General features: G+C 38.5%; 1 protein-coding gene across 4 annotated transcripts in view; it reads left to right on the top strand.

The window, feature by feature from the left end:
- Positions 1 to 16,185, top strand: part of NAALAD2 (N-acetylated alpha-linked acidic dipeptidase 2) — a 30,175-nt gene extending 13,990 nt beyond the window's left edge. Inside the window, exons 6-13 of one of the 4 annotated variants that reach the window (XM_068181549.1) lie at positions 1,987 to 2,050; positions 3,972 to 4,039; positions 7,078 to 7,169; positions 8,552 to 8,642; positions 9,303 to 9,567; positions 12,714 to 12,795; positions 14,104 to 14,196; positions 15,775 to 16,185. In XM_068181549.1, coding sequence (XP_068037650.1) covers positions 1,987 to 2,050; positions 3,972 to 4,039; positions 7,078 to 7,169; positions 8,552 to 8,642; positions 9,303 to 9,567; positions 12,714 to 12,795; positions 14,104 to 14,196; positions 15,775 to 15,964 — 945 coding nt within the window. In that variant the 3' untranslated portion in view covers positions 15,965 to 16,185. The remainder of the gene's footprint in view (positions 1 to 1,986; positions 2,051 to 3,971; positions 4,040 to 7,077; positions 7,170 to 8,551; positions 8,643 to 9,302; positions 9,568 to 12,713; positions 12,796 to 14,103; positions 14,197 to 15,774) is intronic. The other 3 variants (XM_068181548.1, XM_068181547.1, XM_068181546.1) reach the window with 3 other exon arrangements.
- Positions 16,186 to 21,275: the final 5,090 nt, after the last annotated feature.

Here is a 21,275-nt window from a genome sequence, read left to right as displayed (position 1 = left end):
TATTAGTACTGAATAGTTTAACAGAAATGTGTTGTCTTATTCTTCTATTAGAATTTTATTTACAAGTTAATATTTAGCTGTGTGGATAGAGCTTTCAGAATCTATTAAAAAATCTTTTAGTTTAGTTTATTGGCATGTATTTCAGCAAATCACAAAATTACATAGCAAAATGGCAATGTCAGAGGAGGTAATAAACCCAAAAAATGCTTCCAAACACCAAGGGGATTCCATCACTCTTCTGTTAACAAAGCTGAGATTTCTATTTCTTCAGATTTGCACTATTTTTTTCACCCATACACTGTTTGGCTTCCAGCTATAACAATGTCTTCATCTTACTGCTGGTTTATAAAACATGAAGAAAAAGTAATTTAAATTATTTTAAATCACTTACTGAGAATTTTTAAATAGTTGGCATTAAATTTTCATCCCACCTGATCTCCTGAACGCCACTGGTGGGAAAAATATGCTGTATGTAAAACTTTATTTGTGATTTCTTTGTCTGTGTATCTCTACATACATATAGGTGCTGTCAAGACAAAAAACACACAATAGTTTTCATTATGAGGAATATGAAACAATGATACTTAAAAGATCAATTTCTTTTGAACAAGTCATTAATAAATTAGGGAGTTTTCTTATGTTCTATTTGTTAAATATTGCTACTGCTGTTCTGTAATGGGTTTTGTGTAATAATTTGGTATCTAGTAATCTATCATTCATTATTTCATGAAATGGCAGCTGTATAAGGTTAGAAAATTGTAAGCACAGTTCATATTTGAACTTGTCTTTTAATATTATTTTTTCCTTGCTTCATCTTGGTGGTGTGCATTACTACTCTTTTAGACCTAAACTAGATTCAGTTTCTCTAGAGACATTCCTCACAGCTTACATTCCTCTTCTCTGCAGCTGCCAGATCTGTCATGTATTAAATCTCGAGGAAAATTAACCCATGATATTCACCATCTTCTGTGTAACAGAAAGAATTCAACTGTGGCAACATCCTTTTGCTACACAGACAATCTCCATTGCTCATAAACAGGAATTTATTTATGCTGCAAATATTATTTTGCATATACGCAAGGCCCCATGTAGGCAAGTACAATCTTGCTCCTTCCCATCATATTCTTTTGCAGGATCTCCTCTCCTGTTTTTTTTAAGACATTAATTTAATTATGTAGTTATGAATCACCAATTAAATTTTAGTTCACATGACTTAAAAATTATTATTATTATAATTTATTAAAAAATATTAGTTGTTTTATAAATTGAATGAATCAAGTAACAATTGCTAACCTAATTAAAATATCTGCCACAAAGCCAAAATCTCGTGAAATACCACTTACTGATTAGAATATCAATTTCAAACATAATTACCATTTTGCAAAAAAATAAACTAGATGTCTGTATATATTTATTTAGCATGAAAGCAATGCTTAGTGGTCTCAAAATAGTCAGTCAACTGCATTTTAGTAGAAAATTTCAGTGCTTTGACTTATCCGTTTTTGAAATGGAAGACTGTAGATCTGGCAGGAGTGCTTGGTTTATCAGTGTTAAAATTTAGTTCAGTGCTGGGAGCACATGTGGAAAATTAGGGATTAAAAGCATGGAGGAATTCTGGCTGACCCCACAGTCGCATGTTGCATGTTCAGAAAGTCCAGAAGTGCAGAGCTAAAATGCATGTAATATGCATTTTACTTTGTTAAAATTCTATTCAGTAATTTTCCTGCTCCATCTTGCTCTTGTGTGATGCAGCAGGCAGCATCTACATTTTGTGGATGCTTTCCACAACAAATTAAGTCCCAGAAAGGAGTAATGAATCTCATATGCCCAGATCATTTGCCCATCCCCAAACAATATAATTAGTAAGGTACACAGTAGTAGTTATCCTGAGATCTTAATAGTAATGCTTTAAAAAACAGTGCACTTGACATGCTCTTGACTAAATGCCACTAATTGGAAGTAAGAATTACACATTTACAACCCTAGGAAAATGCCAAAGTCCTTCAGGAACGGGCAGTCGCTTACATCAACGCAGATTCTTCTATAGAAGGTGGGTCTTTTATTTTAACTTTATCTAACTTTACAGGTGTAATTTTTATTAATTATCTGTGAATTATTTACTGCATGAGATAGGTATTGTGGTGTGCAGAATAAGTGTAGCAAATACCAAATTAAGGGGAGAGAGAGAACAATTTAAGTTTTCATGTTGCTTTCTTTTGCAAGTAGTGCCATCCATGAGCTGCAGTCCACTTGTCTGAGTCCAGAATGTCTCCTCTGGAGGAGTTTATTATTCTGTGCTAATGAACTGAGCATTCTGTGTGTTAAACTGTCTCTTAACTGCATTAACTTTAATTTACAATTGTAGTTTTTATATATGACAGTCTGCTCCTTATTCTGGTCACAGCTCCAACTCGTTTCCCTATGGAATTATAATCTTCTGAGACAATAAATTATTATGATGGTAAAACCTCAGGATTACACTTTGGAGGTGGGAGATGCTTTGGTGCTTTGAGCCAGTGTGCTCACCTTTGTTGATTGCCCGGAGCGGGGGGTTATATATTTATTACAGCAGGACTTTAAAAAAAAAATAAACATTGAAAAGTGTTTCACAAAAAAAACTTGTCCATCATTATCCGATTTACTGTGTCCTTCGGATTATGAGAAGAATATGTAATTCAGGAATGCTGCTTAGAAACTGGCCTTTTTTTTGAGAGGGCTCAACACTATGATCTATATCACAAAATCCTTCTGAAATTATGCTGCACTTTATTACAGAAAGACCTTTTTTACTGTTTTCTGTGCTGAAATAATAGTCAGAAGAGTCCTGTGAAGCTGCTCTGCATCATAACCTCAGTTACTCAGGGCATTACTCTTCCCATGTCAAATACAACTTATTTAGATTTCTGCGTGTGAATAAAATGGATATCTGTAGGCATATTTGGGAACTCTTTTTATTCTTGTGAGCTAAAAATTTTGTCTGTCACAAAAGGATTGGAAAGAAAGAAAAGCCAAACCTAGTTTCTAAATTCTCAGAGCTGGGGAATAAGGAGGGTTGGAGCTGTTCCTTCATTTTTGCTGCCTACATGCTGTGTAAAAAGTAGAGCAGAATTTCACACCTAGAAAATCTCACAAATGAAATAATAGCTTTACAACTGCTTCATATTCTCACCATGGATTGTAACGCATATTTTTAGTTGGTTTGCAGCCAACATGCTGCTGCCTTAACAATTTTCTTCTAAATCTTGATTATTCAAACATGTCTCTTGCTTTTTGCATTAAAGAAAATGTGAAAGGAAAACAACTGGAAAAGAAGTGTGTAATAAGGAAAAGAACACCATGTTCAGTGCACTGGTTTAAGTTTCTTGTACATCTCTCACCTGAGAAGTAAAATCCCCTGTAGACTCATACCATCCATGTACTCTGAAAATTATTTTGTTTATCATCATATGCTCTCCACAGCACTTCTTATACCACTTTTTGGACAGCAAATTATTTCTATTTATTGTCCTATAGCAATGAAAAGAAGCAAAGCAAGTCATTGTTTTGAGCACTTTTGTGACTTGAATTTTCAGTTTTCACATACCGACTCTCCTTGGAAACATCATTAACATTATTTGGTATTTTTTCCATTATCTTACTTTCTGCCTTCTGTTCAACAAAAGCTTTGGGAAGTGTATGAGTGACAAGAGCTTGTAGCTAATGAGAGATAATTATGCATTCTTTAGAGCCATGGGAACGCTTAATTACATCACTGTGGATGTACTATAACCAATACATTACTGCCTTGTAGTGGCAGTAGCTTACAAAGTGAGACCATGTAGTCTGTTTCTGTATCTATTCTGAGGCAAGGTCTAAATGCTCACCTTAGTCAAAAAGTTTATCTAAGAAAGGACTGCAGGGTTTAATCCATTAAGAAGATAATGCCACTAGTACATGAAGGGACAATTTCCATGTTTTTGTTTTATTTTCAGGTAACTACACATTAAGAGTTGACTGTACCCCTCTTCTCTACAAATTGGTGTATAATCTGACAAAAGAGGTACAGAATCCATCTATTTTTCTACCTTTCTAAGACTCCACGTTTATTTGATAAAATTGGACTACTGAATAATACCAGATTTGTTTTTATTGCTGTGCTAGAAGAATTTTGATCCCACCAAAATCAATAGCAAAATATCCCATCAGCAGTACACAGTCCATGCTCACAGTTCCCCTGTATTCTTAAAAGGATTGAAATGTGCCACTGAAATAAGTGGAATCTTATTTTCAATATACAGTAAAAATAATAAAAGCAAAACACTTGAGCAAGATCAATTCTCTAAAGTTATAAACATTGAAGGAAAATATTTTTGACATTGGCTAGCTACCATTTTCTCTCTGTCTGTTCCCCTGAATCTTCTCCATATCTCACTGAGCCCCTGAAATATGTGATAAATATTGAAGGATTAAGAAGGTTTTTTAACAGGTCTGATGTATGGTTTTGCATTATTTCAAGTGGTCTAACTCCTTTACTTTCACCTCTCAGGATGCATTATCATAAGGCTGAAAAGTTGTGATCCATTAAAGCATGGAACTTTATTTTCCATATGAGTTAACCAGATTAGGCTCCTGTCATGAGTCATTGCCACCATCCTCAGATGAGGATTTGTTTCAATTAACAGAAGACAGCTCTGTCTGACTTAAGCAACACAGGCTCCCTGTAAAGGCATTGGGTAGAAATTGGTGCCTTTAGGATGAGATTTGTTTGACCAAATGTGGTTGTCCACCTTTGTATGTACCTAACTCAAACTATTTCCCCCTCTGATATTAAGAGAACTCGGGTCACTTGGTCCAGTGTAAAAATTTGCCCTGTAATGGCACCTGGTAGGATGACTCCAGGTACCAGTCTCCCATCCTGCTAGATGCATTCATCCAAAGTTATTTTCAAACACCTTACACTTTTACCACCTGAACATGACATGGCTTAGATCTTGGAAAGTTTGTCTATGCTATTCCCATGATTTCCTTTTCTTTTCTACATTTTATTTTCCTATCAATTCTTTCTATCTTAATCTTTCATCCTTGCAGAGGGAAGAAACGGTGCTGCTCAAATATTAGCTCTGACACTTGGCATACTGAAGAGCATTCTCTTTTGTCTATAAAAATTTTTGTGTCCTTAGTGTTGCAGGGCCCTTGATCAAATTTACTTTTTGTCTGCAGTAAGCCACTAACTCAAGAAGACATTTTACTGCAAAAGATAAACAAAAATACAAAAAAGTGCTCTGGACTAAAAATAGTATGTAGTTCTCGATCTTAAGTCAACTATTCAGCTGTTGCTGGTTTGAGTAGAAAACTTCCATTAAAGTACCTTGCAAAGTACTTGAGACTGACTTGTAAAAATAAATGTCATATTCACTGTTATTTTAGCTTTTAACAGTAGAAGCATGATGTAAACACTAGAAAACCTGGCAGCCTTATTATGCCTGTCCAAAGGAAAGTTATTTCTGTTCATAGTAAGGTATCTGACATCCAGTTATCCAACATGTAAAGATCTCTTTGCTCTTCTTGTTTTTTAGTGAGCCAATTCTCACCAGAAAGAAGTGTAGTGTACACATGAAGTGCTTTCTTTCAGCGAGTTCTGCATTTCAGTGTGGTCTAGCATACAGATGAGACATTGAGCTGTTGACTTTCTTTATGGCCCTGCTTTACTGCCAGGGTTTAGACATTTGGTCACCACCAAATGGCGTCTGCAATAGTTCAACTCCAATTCCCCTGTGATTATCAGTGCTTGTTTTGCATTTATACTTAAAGACTCTTCATCTTCTCTTGAGTTAGCAGGAAGTTTATGATGATCCTAGATTTGGATCTAAGTCAGGGCAAATATTATGTTTTACTGTGCTCTCAGTGTTGTATGAAAAAGCTGACCAATGTTTTTTACTTGACCAGAGCTGTTAGAATAACATCTTTGCCAGAGCATAGAGTGCTTTTGCTCCCATATGTCAGAGTTCAGCTTGCTCTTAATAATGTGCAGTTTTCACTTTAGCCCTAGGACTTGACCAGAGTACCCTGAAAATGACAGCAGCCAACCAGTTATTTCACAAAGTTGTTATTTTCTTGCTAGCTGCTGACAGAGTCACAGAGGTCAGAACCCTTTGCAATTTCAATTTGGAGTCTCTATGTTCTTCAAGGCCAAATTTAACTCTCAACCATATGGTGGGACTATGTAAGTGTCCACGAACATTTATGCTTTGTATTTTGGGAAAAAAAAAATTCCAATCCTCTGCACATCATAACCAATCTTATACTTAAAGGACCTTGTCTATTAAAGGTTGTTTAAGTGTAGTTGGAGACCAGGGCTGGAGTCTTGATTTATTTCTACTCTGCCACAGATTTTCTAAGAGCTTTGGTCAAGTTATCTTATACTCTTTCATAGTTTTGCTGGCAGCATGATGACAGCACTAATACTTACCTTTTCCATCCTGGTTACAGAACTTTAGGGGTTTTTTTTGAGGTAAGGGTGAGACCTACATTTATACATACAGTGTCCTGCACAATGATTCTCCAGGCTTGGTTGAGTCTCCTTGGAACTGTTACAATATAACTGGTTTGGACCCTTCCTTCTATCACAATTCTTTTGTACCTTTCCTGCAGAACAAACAGTCAAATGTTAGGTTTAGCCTTGTTGAGAGATTAGAGCTGCTGTGCAGGGCAAACCTCTGGGCAAACAGGCTTGTGATTGTCATCTCCCCATGCCTGCTGAAAGGAGAGCAGGTTCTAGTTTCTGGAGGAGTCCCACAGTATATATGCTCTTGTGTGTACACATGCATTCCCCCTGTAGTAGATGAGCTCCAGGTAGCATCCTTTTATCCTGTTCTTTCCTCCTGTCTGTGTTTGGTTCCAAGTGCCTGTGAGATGCTTTCCTTGTTTGGCAATGCATAAATGTGTGTAACAAATGTCAATATTCACTTCCCTGCATGCATCCTTTCTTAACCAGCAACACTGCTGGTTAAGAAAAAAGCAGGGAGCTGCAAAAATCTCCTTTGATAATGAATCAAGTTAGAGATACTTCCAATGAGATTATAATATTTCCCTCTCCAGATTTTAAGCCCTGATGAGGGTTATGAAAATAAATCTCTTTATGAGAGCTGGCTTGAGAAAGATCCCGCATCTGAAAATAGTAACTATCCCAGGTAAGTTGTTGATAAATTTCAGGGGTTTTTACCCCAGTATTTTAATCATATCATGGCATGGCTACTCACCAGAATTTTTTTTAGGTGTGCTATTTATGGCAGCAATACAAAACCTTTTAGCACAAGGTGACTCTCTAGCAATATGTTTTATAGTAAAATAAAATTTTATTATTTTTATTTAATGATGTTGACATTATGAAACCTCACACTTTCTAAAGTCCTTTTTATTAATAGAAAAGCAATTTGAAAAGCATTCAAAAAAAATCAGGGTGGGGAAAGAGTTCAAAACATAGTTTAGTCACCTACTAGATAAGATAAAATCAAAATTATTAGGATAAGCAAGCAGTTGAAAGAAGCTGCCTAGAGCAGTAATTAAAAAACTTGTGTTAATTATTCCTTGTTTATACAATGAATGTAAATGTATTACATTACAAATCTATATATGAATGTATTAGCACTTCATATTTGAAGGTATTACAACTCCAAAACACTCCTTCCACCTGTGACTCAGGCTAAATCTTATTCACACTGTGGCATTACTGACATAAGGTAAACAGAACTTCCCCTTTTTGTGATTTGACAAAAGTCTTCTGCATGTTTCTGGCTCTGCTAAGATGAGTTTCTGGATTCATTAGACTCACTGAGATTTCTTCCTTTTGAAAAAGCTGCCAGATTTTATCTTTCTTAGTAGATGCCTATAATTCCTTGCAGAAATGTACACTAACTTCAGCTGAAACAGATTTTTTTTTTTTTAGCTGCAAAACACTAATTATTTATCAGTCCAGACATATAAACCTAAAACTTCAAACGTAAATATTTGAAAATACTTAGAATGCTACGTCTGTCTACTGCCGTTTCCTTAGCCCTGCCACGCCGCAGCTCCCCATCAGGTGGCAGCGGTGGCCCGCAGATGCCAAATGCTGCCCGCGCCTTTCGCAGTGGGAATTATTTATCGGTCTTGGATTCTGCTGTGGAATGTGCCAAGTACATAAACACATCTGTCTTTACACATACTGCTGCCCAATTCGTATTAGTTTGGAAATAGATGATTGATGTTTTAAGACGGCAGAGACATGCCTGATACAATTTTACGACTCCTGTGCATAATGTGTTTGTATTTTTAATGTCATCACTGCCATAATTAGGATTGCTACAATTAAAAGGTCTTCCTAGCAATATTGGATACTGAATCAGAGTGCTGGAATAAAATCAGTTAAGTAATTAAGCTTGCTATTCATCTAGTCTCTGATCTTGCTAGTGTCCCTGATGTGCCCTTCAGAAGAACTGACCTCAATTTCTCTGAAAAATCTGCATTTTGCATAAATTACTACCATACTATTCAGTAAGTGCTGTCACTAAGATGTTGTCTTTTCTGCATGCAGAATAAATAAACTGGGGTCAGGCAGTGATTTTGAAGCTTACTTCCAGCGACTGGGAATTGCATCAGGCAGAGCTCGTTACACCAAGAACAGGGTAAGTCTGACAGACTGCTTGAAGAAGTTTGATAGTGCTGAGCAGTCATCCTGTTAAAAGCATTTATTAATAATTAATAAAAAAGCTTCAAGTCATCTTTGACTCGTTTGTATATCAGTGACGTTTCTTAATTTAGCAAGAAACCTAAATGTTTGGAGAATCAAACGTGTTACAGTGATGTGTATATTCTATAGGATGTCAAGTTCACAGAGAGTTATTTATAGAGTCTGATTGAAGGTGGACAGTTTGTTCCCCCATGCTATTAATAGTCCCCTTAATATACAAATCTTCCATAGCTGTGTTCAGAAACAGCTACACAAGGTAAAAAGGGGCTATGATTGAGGACTTTTGCTATCCAAACTCCAAACTGTTTTCACTCTTGGAGAGGGCAACCTCTGTGCAATGGAACCGAAAGCAGGTCTGTGTGGGCAGAGGGAAGGAAACCTGCTCACTTAATCCTGTGCAACAATCCACGGATTTGGATTAGTTCAATTTTTTACTACAAACACACACAAATGAAGGACGTTAAATTGTGTTTTGTAACAAACAGCTTTTTTGATTTGGAAACCAAACAAAACATCAAAGTTGTAAAGGGATCAATACATCTATTAACTGCAGTCAGAATACCGGGCATTGACAAATTTGCTTGCTCTTTTCCAGAAAGCAGACAAATTCAGCAATTATCCTGTTTATCACACTGTGTACGAGACATTTGAGCTAGTGGAAAAATTTTATGACCCCAACTTCACGAAACAGCTAACAATTGCCCAGTTACGAGGCAAACTGGTTTATGAACTGGCAGATTCCCAGGTCATTCCATTCAACTCTAGAGACTACGGAGAAGCCTTAAAAGAATACAGTAACAGAATTTATAAATTGGCCAAGAAGCATGAAGAACAGCTGAAACTTTACAAAGTATCATTTGGTGAGTAACAGCTACAGGACCGTGTATTATGTGCATTAATTAGAATCATGCAGGGATGTGTTACATCTGTCAGAACTATGCAAATTAATTCCTTTCTTTCCTGTTTGAATTTTGCCAGCACAGTAATTTTATTTTTTTTCCTAAACACAAGTTTAACACATTATTGTCTTGACAAGAGGGTTATAAGAATTTTCATGCATATTATTAATTACAGGCATTATTACAGTGCTCATGGGCAGTAAATGACCTCAAATGTAGGACCAAGAGGTATCTGAGCCTGGTCCTCACTTCCTTGCTTAAAAAAGGCAACAAGTGCTTATGGCAACTGCTTTTAAATTGAGGGACATAGGTGTTCATTCCTCTCAATCCAAAACTTCATCTGACCCTGGGGAGGACCACCATCTCCTTTAGTGCCTTATTGCCATTTTTAAGCCACAGGAGCAGTTTTCCAGCTCTCCTGCATGAATACATCCATTTGCTTAGCACCTGAGCACATTGTTCTGGACCCCATAAAACAGGTCTAAAGTGGCAGAGTGCTCAGGATCCCAGGCTGGGATAGCTTACCACAGTCATTTTCAGCCACCTCTTTTTTTCTTCTTTTTTCCTTCTTGCCTTCATCACTCCTTGTGTTTCTGCACCAAGGGGATTTTTCAGTCACTCCTAATTCACTTGCTATCTGATGAACCCATGATTTAGAGATAAAAATCACCTTTTGGAGGTGCAGTCCTCGTTTGGGGTATGTGAAACATTGTAAGTAACTAAAATTGAACCCACAGTATCTTCTAAGACAAAAATTACATTTGAAATGTCATGTAATGGTTTTGGTGAAAAATTGTTGACTGTTTTGAAAAGACACCCTTTTTTGTAAAAAGGCCTCTTGAGACAGAGGAAGCATCTTGTGTGATGGATCATCTGGTCTGAAATTCTGTAAAACACCAAGAGTTACTTCAATATGTTCTAGTGTTCACTGCAGCATGTAAGATCAAATCTATTTTTTTTGCAGTAGTAGAACATCCATCAAAATATCTGCAAAATAATTTATTTTCATTGAGTTTCTATTTTCAGATTAAAAGCTGCATAAACTACCTCCTGACCAATGCATCTATTCTCATTCCTAGAATCTAGAAGCAATCTTCTATTTTTAGCTTTCTTTTTTTCACCCAAATAACACTCAGACCTCTCCTTAATAACTTTATAAATGTGTCATTTTGACTATTTTTTTACAAGGCATGTTTTTCAGTGTTATCATTATTTTCATGGCTCTTCTCTGATGTCTGATGAATTTTAAATAATTTCTTGAATGGAGCTATATCTTCTAGTTTTTTATTTATTGCATTGCACCAAAGTACAATAAATAACATAGGTAGGTTGTACAATACTGTGAAAATTAAAGTTCATTTCACTTAACATTTTCATAGAATTGCTTATTGTCAACATTGAATGTCAGAAAATTGTTGATTAAACCTTACTAAATAATATAATTGTCATTTAAAATAATAGATTAAGGTTCTTATTTGCATTTGGATTCACATTTTAGCTGCTCATCTGCAACAATGAAAATGGAACCTTTTTTTCATAAAATCTGTGCTTGTAGTCATATGCTACCAGGAAATAATGTTTTCAAGTAGGGAAAAAAGAAATGTGATGTTTTCTAAAATAACCAACATTGACAACACTGAATAGCTAGTGTACATGAACACAAAGTTTATTGCATTACTTTTCAGATGGTCTTTTTTTTTTTGTCTCTTAAATCCCCTCCTAGTCCTTCTGAAATATAATCTGTTGCTGTGATATGGCCATGATGTCAGCAGGGCAGGACTCTGCCCCCTGGAAAACTTAGAGCTCTTGCCACAGGGCTGTGGATAAGTGCGAATTCTCACCCTCACAAGGTGATGTGTCCCTCTGAGCTGCAGTCTGTAAACAGCTTGTATACATAAAATCTGTGCCTCCAATTGCACCAACCAAGCAACAGCAATAAGACAAAAATGAAGCCAGTGTAGGCTTGTGATGAATAAATAAGTTTGCTAGAAATAGAAGAGCAAATGAGTCTGAGGAACAGCTTTCAATAAGAGTCCTGGGAACAGAAAGCCTGTCACGTGAAATTGGGTGATAAATCTATAACCAGTGAAGGGATAATAGTTGCCAACTGAGGACTGGATTTAGGGGATGATCTAATAGTATGTCCCATCTTCCTGTGCAATTGAAGAGAGGATACTCTGGCTTAGCCAAAGTTTTCTGAAACTTGTGGGCAAAATTTACAAATTTTAAACTTTCTTTCTAATTGAGTTGAGTTTTGGTGGGGGCAGAAGTTGGCATCGTAACATCCACCTGTGATTTATTCTACAAAAATTACTTGCATAAATCCATACTTTTCCCAGGTCTGTATTAAATGGAGCCTTCCACAAGAAAATTATCACAGCTGTTACTGCAGCTGTTAAAAGGAAGGCCTGCTGCTTCTCTAAGTTATTCCATGTCTCAGATGTACTGGGCTGGGACAGGGCAGGAAAAAGCAGCAGCCATTCCTGCCCACCTGCCTGCACACAGTCAGGCAATCACCTAAGGTCTGAATGGCAATGCTGTGGCTGCAATTCCAGCCCACAGCAAGCACAGGACTTGGCTGCTTTAACCTGCTGTGTCTGTCCCTGTGTGCCACAACACCTGTGCCTTTTGTGCCTCACCTCACGCTGCTCAGTGCATGTATCACACTCTCCTGCTGTGCTGTGAATGGGACATCTTTCTCCTCGAGTGAAATCCTGTTTTTCCACAGCCTTCTGGAACAGCCAGTATTTCTGATGGAAGTCAGGCTTTTTATACCTGAACAATGCTGTGCATTTGTTAAACAGGAAAGTGCAGAGCTCTTTGCAATGACAGCCAGTTTTTTGCTTGCAAGGCAGAAGGAAGATGTATGGTTGTGAAAGCTTTCCCAAGCAGTCTGCTTTACTGTTGGTCTCATTGCAAAAAGTATTTGCTAGTAGTGCAGCTCTTTAAAGTCTGCACTAGGGAAACCAATCAATTATGTAAAAATTACAAAATTAATGCTATTATATTAGCAAGACAAATGTAATTCTTCTCCCACTGGGCAACTGAAAGGTGTATTTGACTTATGAACAACTTCATAGTATTCACTGTAGTCTTTCTATTCCTAGATCCTCTTTTTTCTGCTGTGGTGAACTTCTCAAAGGCTGCTGATGAATTTCACAGAAGACTTGAACAAGTTGACAAGAAAGAGTAAGTCAGAAAAAAGATTTATATGTATATATGTGTATATATTTATGTGCTGGTTTGCCTTAAGTACGCAAATGGCAGTTCTTTATTTCTTCTACTACACAAGGATTTTCTCTGATTAGTGTAGAACAGAGCTCTGAACCCTGAGACAGGCAGTATCTTCTAAGACAAATTAGCAGATACAAGAATGTTTCCTGTGATTGATAGTATGAGCTGTAGAGCTTATTACTAGTAACAGGTTGTCATTAAAATTACTGAAACACATGGAAAGGCAGATAGCAATGAACGTTAAGAGTTGGACTGATGCGGGTGCCCTGGGCAGGTCCTGTCGGGGTGCCCGCTGACTCAAGAGCATCTCCGCTTCGGGCTACACGGCCAACTCCCCCAGCCAACCAGACGCCGGAGCCCGGATGTAGTAATCGCTGCCTTGCCAGGAAAGAAGAGAGTGCTCTTCGTATGGTAATCCAACAGGGTGGGTTTATTGAGGGTAGAGGCGAGGGTCCAGGAGCAGTTGCGGAAGGTAGGAAGGCAGGAAGGGGAGCAGGTAGGGCTGACAGGAGCAATTTGTCAAATTACATTTGGGAGCAAAGGGTTCTGGGAAGTTGTAGCACTTTCTCTCCCTATGTTAACAAGGGAGTCCTCCCAAGGCATCGCAGTTGCATTGTCTCCAACCCCGTCTCCCACAGACTGAGATCTCTATTTAGACACCTACACTTGAGTGTTGTAGGTGATGCTAGAATTTGTACTTTAAGTGCACTTCAAAGACAAAGGATGATGCTTCAGAATATCTGAGGTATACATATGGTGCTTGAGAGCCTAAGGCCCCTGAAGTACTCCTGTGCCCTCTGAGTGCAGTGACTGCAGGCCACATATGGTAGCAGTTGTGTTTAGGCAGCTAAATCTCATTGTTACTATGTTATGTATAGATTGGAACAGGACTATGGACATTTGGCTTATGGGTGGCCACCAAAATTTAGTGATCTGCATCTGTGTAGATCTCAGTCTTTTTCTTCCCTGTTAAGTGACATCTTTCCAGAGCCATTTAATACTAAGCAAGTATCTGACATTCTCAGAAAGTTTCCCATTTTATTTTGGGTAGTGTGAAATGTTGTTTTCTAACACAGAAATATCAATTTATTAATATAACATGGATTCAGCATCTCCATGCAAAACCTCACCTTTTCTTGTGAACTGTAGACCACCCTTGTCTTTTTTTTCTTTTTCTGTCAAAAAAAAGAGAAGTGTTTTAAATGAAACTGGGAGGTCATGTTTCCCCGCTGTGTGACATTTCTCTGTCTCACTCTCCTGCAGTTCAGTTGCAGTGCGCATCATGAACGATCAGCTGATGTTGGTAGAAAGAGCTTTCACTGATCCCCTGGGCTTGCCAGGAAGGAAGTTTTACAGGTGAGGCTAAAGGTTTCTTGACCTGCTGTCTAAGGTGCCCTATTTTTGCAGCTGACTGGTCAGCTGAATTGCTGTATGAGTCTCACAGGAATTACAGCTCAACACACTGCTTTAAGTACAATTCAGCGAGTAGTGGACTTTGTTTATAACCCTTAAGGAGAACTCCTTGGCTACTCTAGTCTTATGGAGCCAAATTTCTCTCTTTTGGCTCTTTTTATCAGCTGTGGTTAAACCACAATAGGATTATACTCTGACATTTACTTGCAGATATGCAGTACTACTGCTGTTACAACTTGCTCTTGTGATTGTCTGCAAAGTGAGGACTGAGTGGAGAATGAATGTATTGAAAAGAAAGGTGAAAAGAGGGTAGAGTAAATGAGAACAGATGTGTAGTGAGGGTCAGTTGAAGAGAGAAGCCAAGAAAGGAGAGCTTGGAGAGAATTTGGAGAGGAAAGGACCTTTCAGCACAGGATAAAGGCCTCTGAGCTGTGCTACAGAGCCCCATCTGTCCCAGCTTTGGCTGCTTCTATAGGTGGTCCAAAAAACTTAAACCACTAACTACGATATCGTTTCTAGAAACCCAGTGCTTTTATTAGGAATACCTGATGAGATGCCAGCTTTCAGTGTCAGGGGTGTAAGTACCTCACTTTGCTTTCAGTATCCCCCTTTTCCTAACAACTGGATAAGTCTGACTTACTGATGGATGGCTTTCACACCATGCCAGAAGTCTTTCGGGCAGGTAGAACTGAAAATTGCACTTCCATCCTCCTAGGATAAACTGCCACTCACACTTTGAGAAGAATGAAGTAATTTCTTTCTTGAAATTTTCTTGTTGGGTGTTTGGTATCATTTGGAGCTGTCTGGGTTTTTTTATTATTAGTTCTTACTTGCTTGCATTTATTAATGTAATTTTAATGTTTCTTTTCATTTGGGAGGACTCTTTCACATAGTGTAAATGTGCTTTGATACTTCATAGTTAAAATCAATTTAATTGCTGATCTGCAGCTATTAATTATTTAGGAAAAAAAAACTATACAAAAAATAAATTGATATTTTGTGCAGTTCTGATCCAATATGATCACTTCTTTTCTGAAGAATTCATGCTTTTCTCAAGAATTCACCCACAGATTTTTTTCCCCTACTTTTAAATTCCTTTCTAAGGTAAGTAATCTGCTGACCATTATGCAGCTACTTAATTGTTTTTGTGGTTTCTATTCCATTTCTCACAACACACCTATAACAGTTGTACTAATAGTTGTATTCCCAGTTCCAGACTGGCAAATTACTTAAAAGTTTGTTGAGCTCTCATTTTCAAAAAGTGCAACATGGTTTTGGTCCTAATTAGACAAATGTGTCATCTCTTCCCAAGGAGAAGGCCACCTGACCTAAATCTGTGCCCTTTCCAATAGATTTTGCTCTTGTGACTGTTCCTGTCCTTTTAAAGACCAATTTCCTGTGTATTTAGTAAGTTCTGATCTTCTTGGGATTCATAGCTGTTTTATATAGTACACATACAATGAACACACACCTCATCAATAGTTTATTTAGGATAATTGCCTTTTTCTTCTTTTCCCACAGACATGTCATCTTTGCTCCAAGCAGCCACAACAAATATGCAGGAGAATCCTTCCCAGGAATCTATGATGCCATGTTTGATATTGAAAGCAAAGCTGATCAACATGAAGCCTGGGAAGAAGTGAAGAGGCAGATTTCCATTGCAGCCTTCACTGTGCAGGCAGCAGCAGGAACGCTGAAGGAAGTAGCGTAAGATGATGGCTTTGAAAACTCCCACAGCAGAGTGTGGCACTCAGAGCTGCCAGGCTGCTGCAGTGTCCCAGTGTCCCCGACTGCCTGCCCTGAGTCTCCAGCCTCCCAAACCACATGGTAGGTGAGCAGAGCTCTGTGTGTCAGAGAACTCCTGAGCTAGGAATTGCTGCATCTCTGCTACTGACAGAACTGTAGCTTTATGAATAGCCCTGGATGGAAGCAAATTTGGGTGTGGGGAGAAGTGGGAACGGGGGAAGCAGGAACAGTTTCCAATTGGAATTTTCTGAGAGATCTACCAGCTTTGAGGACTCAATGTTTTGGATGAACACTTATGAAAACAATTATTTGCCAAGCTACCTGTAAATTTTGTCCACAGCAGTGATCAAGAGCACACATTTTGATGGAAAAATTGTAATACTCAGACTGTACATTTTTCTTGTTCTGATAATTACTTTTATAATAGAAAACACCAAAGGCATCTCTGCATTTCAGAATTTATTCTGCAGGACTGGCAAATGCTCTTTACACCGATTTGCTTTCTATTCCTTAAAAAAATAAAGAAGTGACTCTCCTACTGATTACCAAAGCAGTACTGATTCTTGATAATCAGGGAAAAAAGCTGCTTATATGCAGAAATCCAAAAGCATGGTCTCAGTGGAGTGCACATCCACCCCTCTGAAAGTCTCTATGCATCTCCCTCTTTCATTTGCACTTTGGAAAATAAAGATTTTGGGGGATAACCAAAAGCTGACCTCCCTGCTCTTTTTGACACTTTAGTTCTAAACCCACGACAGCTTTTGTTCCTATTTTTTCCCAGGCAATCTCTTTCATATTTTTTCCATCTGAAGGAGCTGAAGGACACTGTTACTATTATCATGGAGCTTGAGGTAATTTTGTCTTCAAGTAAGACCTAAGAATGTTTCCCATCAGGAGCTGATTTTATATTCAAAGAGGAACTGAAATGCATGAGAAGGCCAGTTGTACAAAACTGTTTAGTTTGTATAAAAAGAAAAAAAAAATGTCTTGCTTCATTTGCCCTTCATTTGCCCTGGGTGTAATTCTCATCTATATGCTTTAAAACTAATAAAATTGCAAGAATTTTACTGAATCACATTCCAGCTTGTGGAAATTGACACTAACCATTTTAATCTCTTATGTAAAATATACTACAGTCTCTCTCACTACAATAAATTGCACCATGTTTTGGGAATAAAATCTTCTTGATTTTATGGGGAATAGAACAGATGTGGCCCTAAAGAGGACAGAATTAGAAAAGCAGGACAGAGTTCTTGTTCTCATCTCCGATGCCTTGAATTCAAACAAGGTTACCAGAAATAACTTCTGGGAAGTTGTTTTGGGGGATATATGCCACCAAGAAGAGAGGCTTTCACTGGCATCGCCTCCAGTATGCCTCCATGAAAGATGAAGGATTGTGTGCTTGTGGAAGTTGTTCTCATAATTTAATGTTCAATTGCTTTTTGCAGATCAAGCCTTAGGCACGCGAGGAGGAAATTACACTTCCACAGTCCATGCTTTACCTCTTCTGTTGGGAAATGGGAGTGCAAAACTGACCTTGCCAGCACACACATAAGGAACAGGAGTAGTTGATGCTGGGAGCCTGGCAAGGCTCCACCTGGAGTGCTCCTTCCAGCCCTGAGGTCTCAACGTAACAGCCATGTGGGCCTGTTGGAGCAAGTCCAGAGGAGGCTATGAAGATGATCAAAGGGCTGGAGTATCTCTCATGAGGACTAGACTGAGACAGCTAGGGTTGTTCAGCCTAGGAAAGGGCAGGCTGTGGAAATACCTTATTTACAGCCTTCCAGTAGCTAAAGAAGGCTGGAGATGGACTGTTTACAGGGGCATGTAGTGACAGGACAAGGGGGAGTGGCTTCAAACTGGAAGAAGGTGGGTTTAGAGTAGAAGAAATTCTTTACTGTAGGGTGATGAGGCACTGGGACAGGTTGCCCAAAGAAGGTGTGGATGCCCCGTCCCTAGAGGTGTTCAAGGCCAAGCTGGATGGAGCTGTGAGCAACCTGGTCTGGTGGAAGGCATCCCTGCTCATGGCAGGGGTGTTGGAACTAGAGGATCTTTAGGGTCCCTTCCAACCTAAACCTATTCTATTCAATAATGATTTAATTAACTACATTAACTACAGTAATGAATGTGCCCCCAAGGGAGGGTTAGGATATCTAGATGGTGGAAAAAAGCCATTAGTGCCCCTTCCGTATGAGCAGCAGCCAACTTTGGATCTGCCAGTGGTTACTGCTGTAGGATCATCAGAGTATAAGGCAAAAAAGGAGTTTCCACACTGTAAAGAAATATTTGATGAAACTTTCTTCTTCCTTCATTTACAGAAATGTATAAACCAGTGAACAAATATTTCACCAGTAACCATAACTCTTTCAGTGGTAGCTAGCCTTTGAGGTTCTGTACTATTACCTTGCTGCTGCAAAATTACATACAATCTCTCCTTGCTTCCCTGTGAAGTTTGGAGCTCTAAGAATAAATTACAGCTCACAGCAGGCTGAATGCACAGCTGGCATTGATCGCTTTGTTCCTCTTGTCAACTTAAATGATAACTGTGAATGTGAAATTTATCATGACCAGCTACATCTTGAGAAGTACACAAAATATATTAAATTTATTTCCATTCCTGTCTATAAAGTTCTACTGAGGGAGAGTGATATCCAAACCCTTATAAATAAGGAAACCAAACTACTTATAAATGGCTTATACTAACTAAATTCGAAAAAAATCCCTTAATCTTGGTATTGAGAGGATCAGTTACTTGGAGCTCAACTGCCTTTCCTTCTTCAATGAGTAGAATTTTATGTTCTATAGATAAGCAAACAAACCTCTGTTGCTGTCCCCCAATCCAAAGTGTAGCTCTGCCTTCCCATAATTTTAAAGTGTGGGAAGGGAATTTTTCACACCTTTTTACACTGGATCACCTTCTGTGTCCTTCTCCAATTCCATTTGCCCAGGTCCTTCACTCAGCCTGGCTGAAACAATTAGCAAATCCTGCAAATGGGAGAAACCAACCCTTCAGCCTAGTAGACTGGAGCTGCAAAATAATCTGGCAAAATTAAACTTGGATGGACCAAGTATCACTTGGATATTTGGGTTGTCAATTGCCTCTTTAGAAAATCAGTTCCAAAGGGACAGTGCCTGGAAGTTTATTTCAGCTTGGAGACAAACTTTTTAGCAGAACCTGTTGCATTAGTACAAGAGGTAATAGTTTTGAACTGGAGAAGGGTCAATTTTGATGAGATACAAGTAGGATTTTTACAATGCAGATGAGTAAACACTAGAACAAGTTGCCCAGATTGAGGGTAGACACCCCATCCCTGGAAACATTCAGGGTGAGTGTTCTGAATAACCTGATCTAGATGAAGATGGCAATGGGATTGGACTGGATAGCCTTTAAAGGTCCCTTTCAACACAAACCTTTGTTTGATCCTATGATTCAGATTATCTTAAGGTTGAAATACCTTTCCTTTGCCTTTGGAAAGAAATCTGTAACCCTAGGTGCTGGAATCTCCAGGTGACACTGTTAGACTCATCTGGGGACCTCTCTCTGCAGCTGGTTGAAAATGGACATGCATGACCTGTTTTTTTCCTCTCTAAATTCCCCTAGTTTTATTCATAGGATTTCAGTGTACTCTTAACAGTGCTATTGAAAAAGCTGAATGATGGTGAACATCATGAACTTCCCTATGGCAGAGCAGAGAAGACAGCACTAATTAAATGAAATACAGAAATATTGCTTCTGCTGTTCGGAGCAGAACCAAAGTGCTCTGTTCCTCAGAGAACAGCACCTGCTCATATAAAGTGTCCTTAGAGAAACCAGCAGGAGCTGAATTTAGCAAGCAGTCTTTGTTAAGGTAAAAGATTGTTCCCATTACACTACTGAGACTTGTGCCAGTTGGAATCTATAAGGTCAAGGATCCTCCTGTAAGCATCAACAGTGCTTCTCCTGATGGATGCTGCACGCTTAAACATCTTCAGCTCAGGGAGCTCAAGGAATCTTGGAGGAGGAATAAGAGCGCTTTGTTAGGCATCTCATGCAGGAGGGGCTGGACCTGGTTCAATTAAACTCCAAACATTCTCCAACCTTTCATTAAGGGAAAGAACAGGAGAGGCAGTAACAGAAATGCATTTCACAGCAGGCTATTGGATACGAATAGACTTGCTAAGTTTACATGGCACCTTCCCTAGATGTGCTTTGCTAGCCTGCTGACAGTGCAGCTGACGTGTTCCTGATGCTGCTATCCCCATTACTTCCAAACTTGGTTGTACGTTTAGAAGGAAACCCAAGTCACAGCTGCTGGACACAGGACTGCAGGACTTGGCACTTGCCTCTCAGTCAGCATTACACTCTGTTTTGTATTAAAATACAATTACCAGAATATGGAGAACCTCTAGCAAAATCTATCAGCTCTCTAACAGCTACTGCTCAGTCTGCACAAAACTGTACTTAAAACTTCAGTGAAGAACACCTGCAATGCATGGAGGAAAAGGGAGGACGTAGGACGCCGCAGGTTGCAATACACTTCTGAATAGTTATGCTTATTGAAGTACCCTTATGGGACAGTTTAAGGTAAAACATGTGCATTATATAATACAATTGTGAAATACAAAACCTCATTAAAATTATACACGGTTTAGCTTAAGAATTATGCATTCAGCATTTGGGTATAACCACTAAACCACACTGAATTTTTGGCCACTTTTCATTGTACAAGTCCCAACCATACCCAAGACTTCAGGCAATCTGTGCCAATACAACTGTTTAATTATAAATGCAACAAATTTAACTGGCTGTTTTGTACAGTAAAATGTTGCTGAGGAAAAACAACAGCAAAAGAAGCACTGACCAATGCTACTGTGCTCACCCAGCAAGCAGGTGAACCCTTACAAAGGTGAGAAAAGTGTAAAATACTGTCAAGTTTAGCTGTTGGGAGCCGTTCCTTTGTGTCAACCTTAGCATGTCTTCTCTGAATTATTTTTCAACAACAAACATATGACAATCTTTTTCTTAAAAGCTTATTTGCAACTACATTTCAATATCCTCCATTCATTTTACCAACCTTCTCTTCTTTACAGCTGTTAATTGCTCTTGGAAAGCACAAGCATCCCACTTAAGTTATCCAGTAAAGTAAAACTCTGGTAACAGAAGAGCCAACAAGCTTCCAGTTCACAAAGCTGCAGTTAAAGAACCTAAACTACCTCTTTATTGTAGGTTTTGATCATGACTAGACACTCCAAATGTTAACTGCTTTCACTATGGGCAGAACATTTAAAATTTTGGT

The sequence above is a fragment of the Anomalospiza imberbis genome, chromosome 2 (assembly GCF_031753505.1).
Source record: "Anomalospiza imberbis isolate Cuckoo-Finch-1a 21T00152 chromosome 2, ASM3175350v1, whole genome shotgun sequence".
NCBI lineage: Eukaryota > Metazoa > Chordata > Aves > Passeriformes > Viduidae > Anomalospiza > Anomalospiza imberbis.
This window is presented reverse-complemented; position numbering and strand designations above follow the sequence as displayed.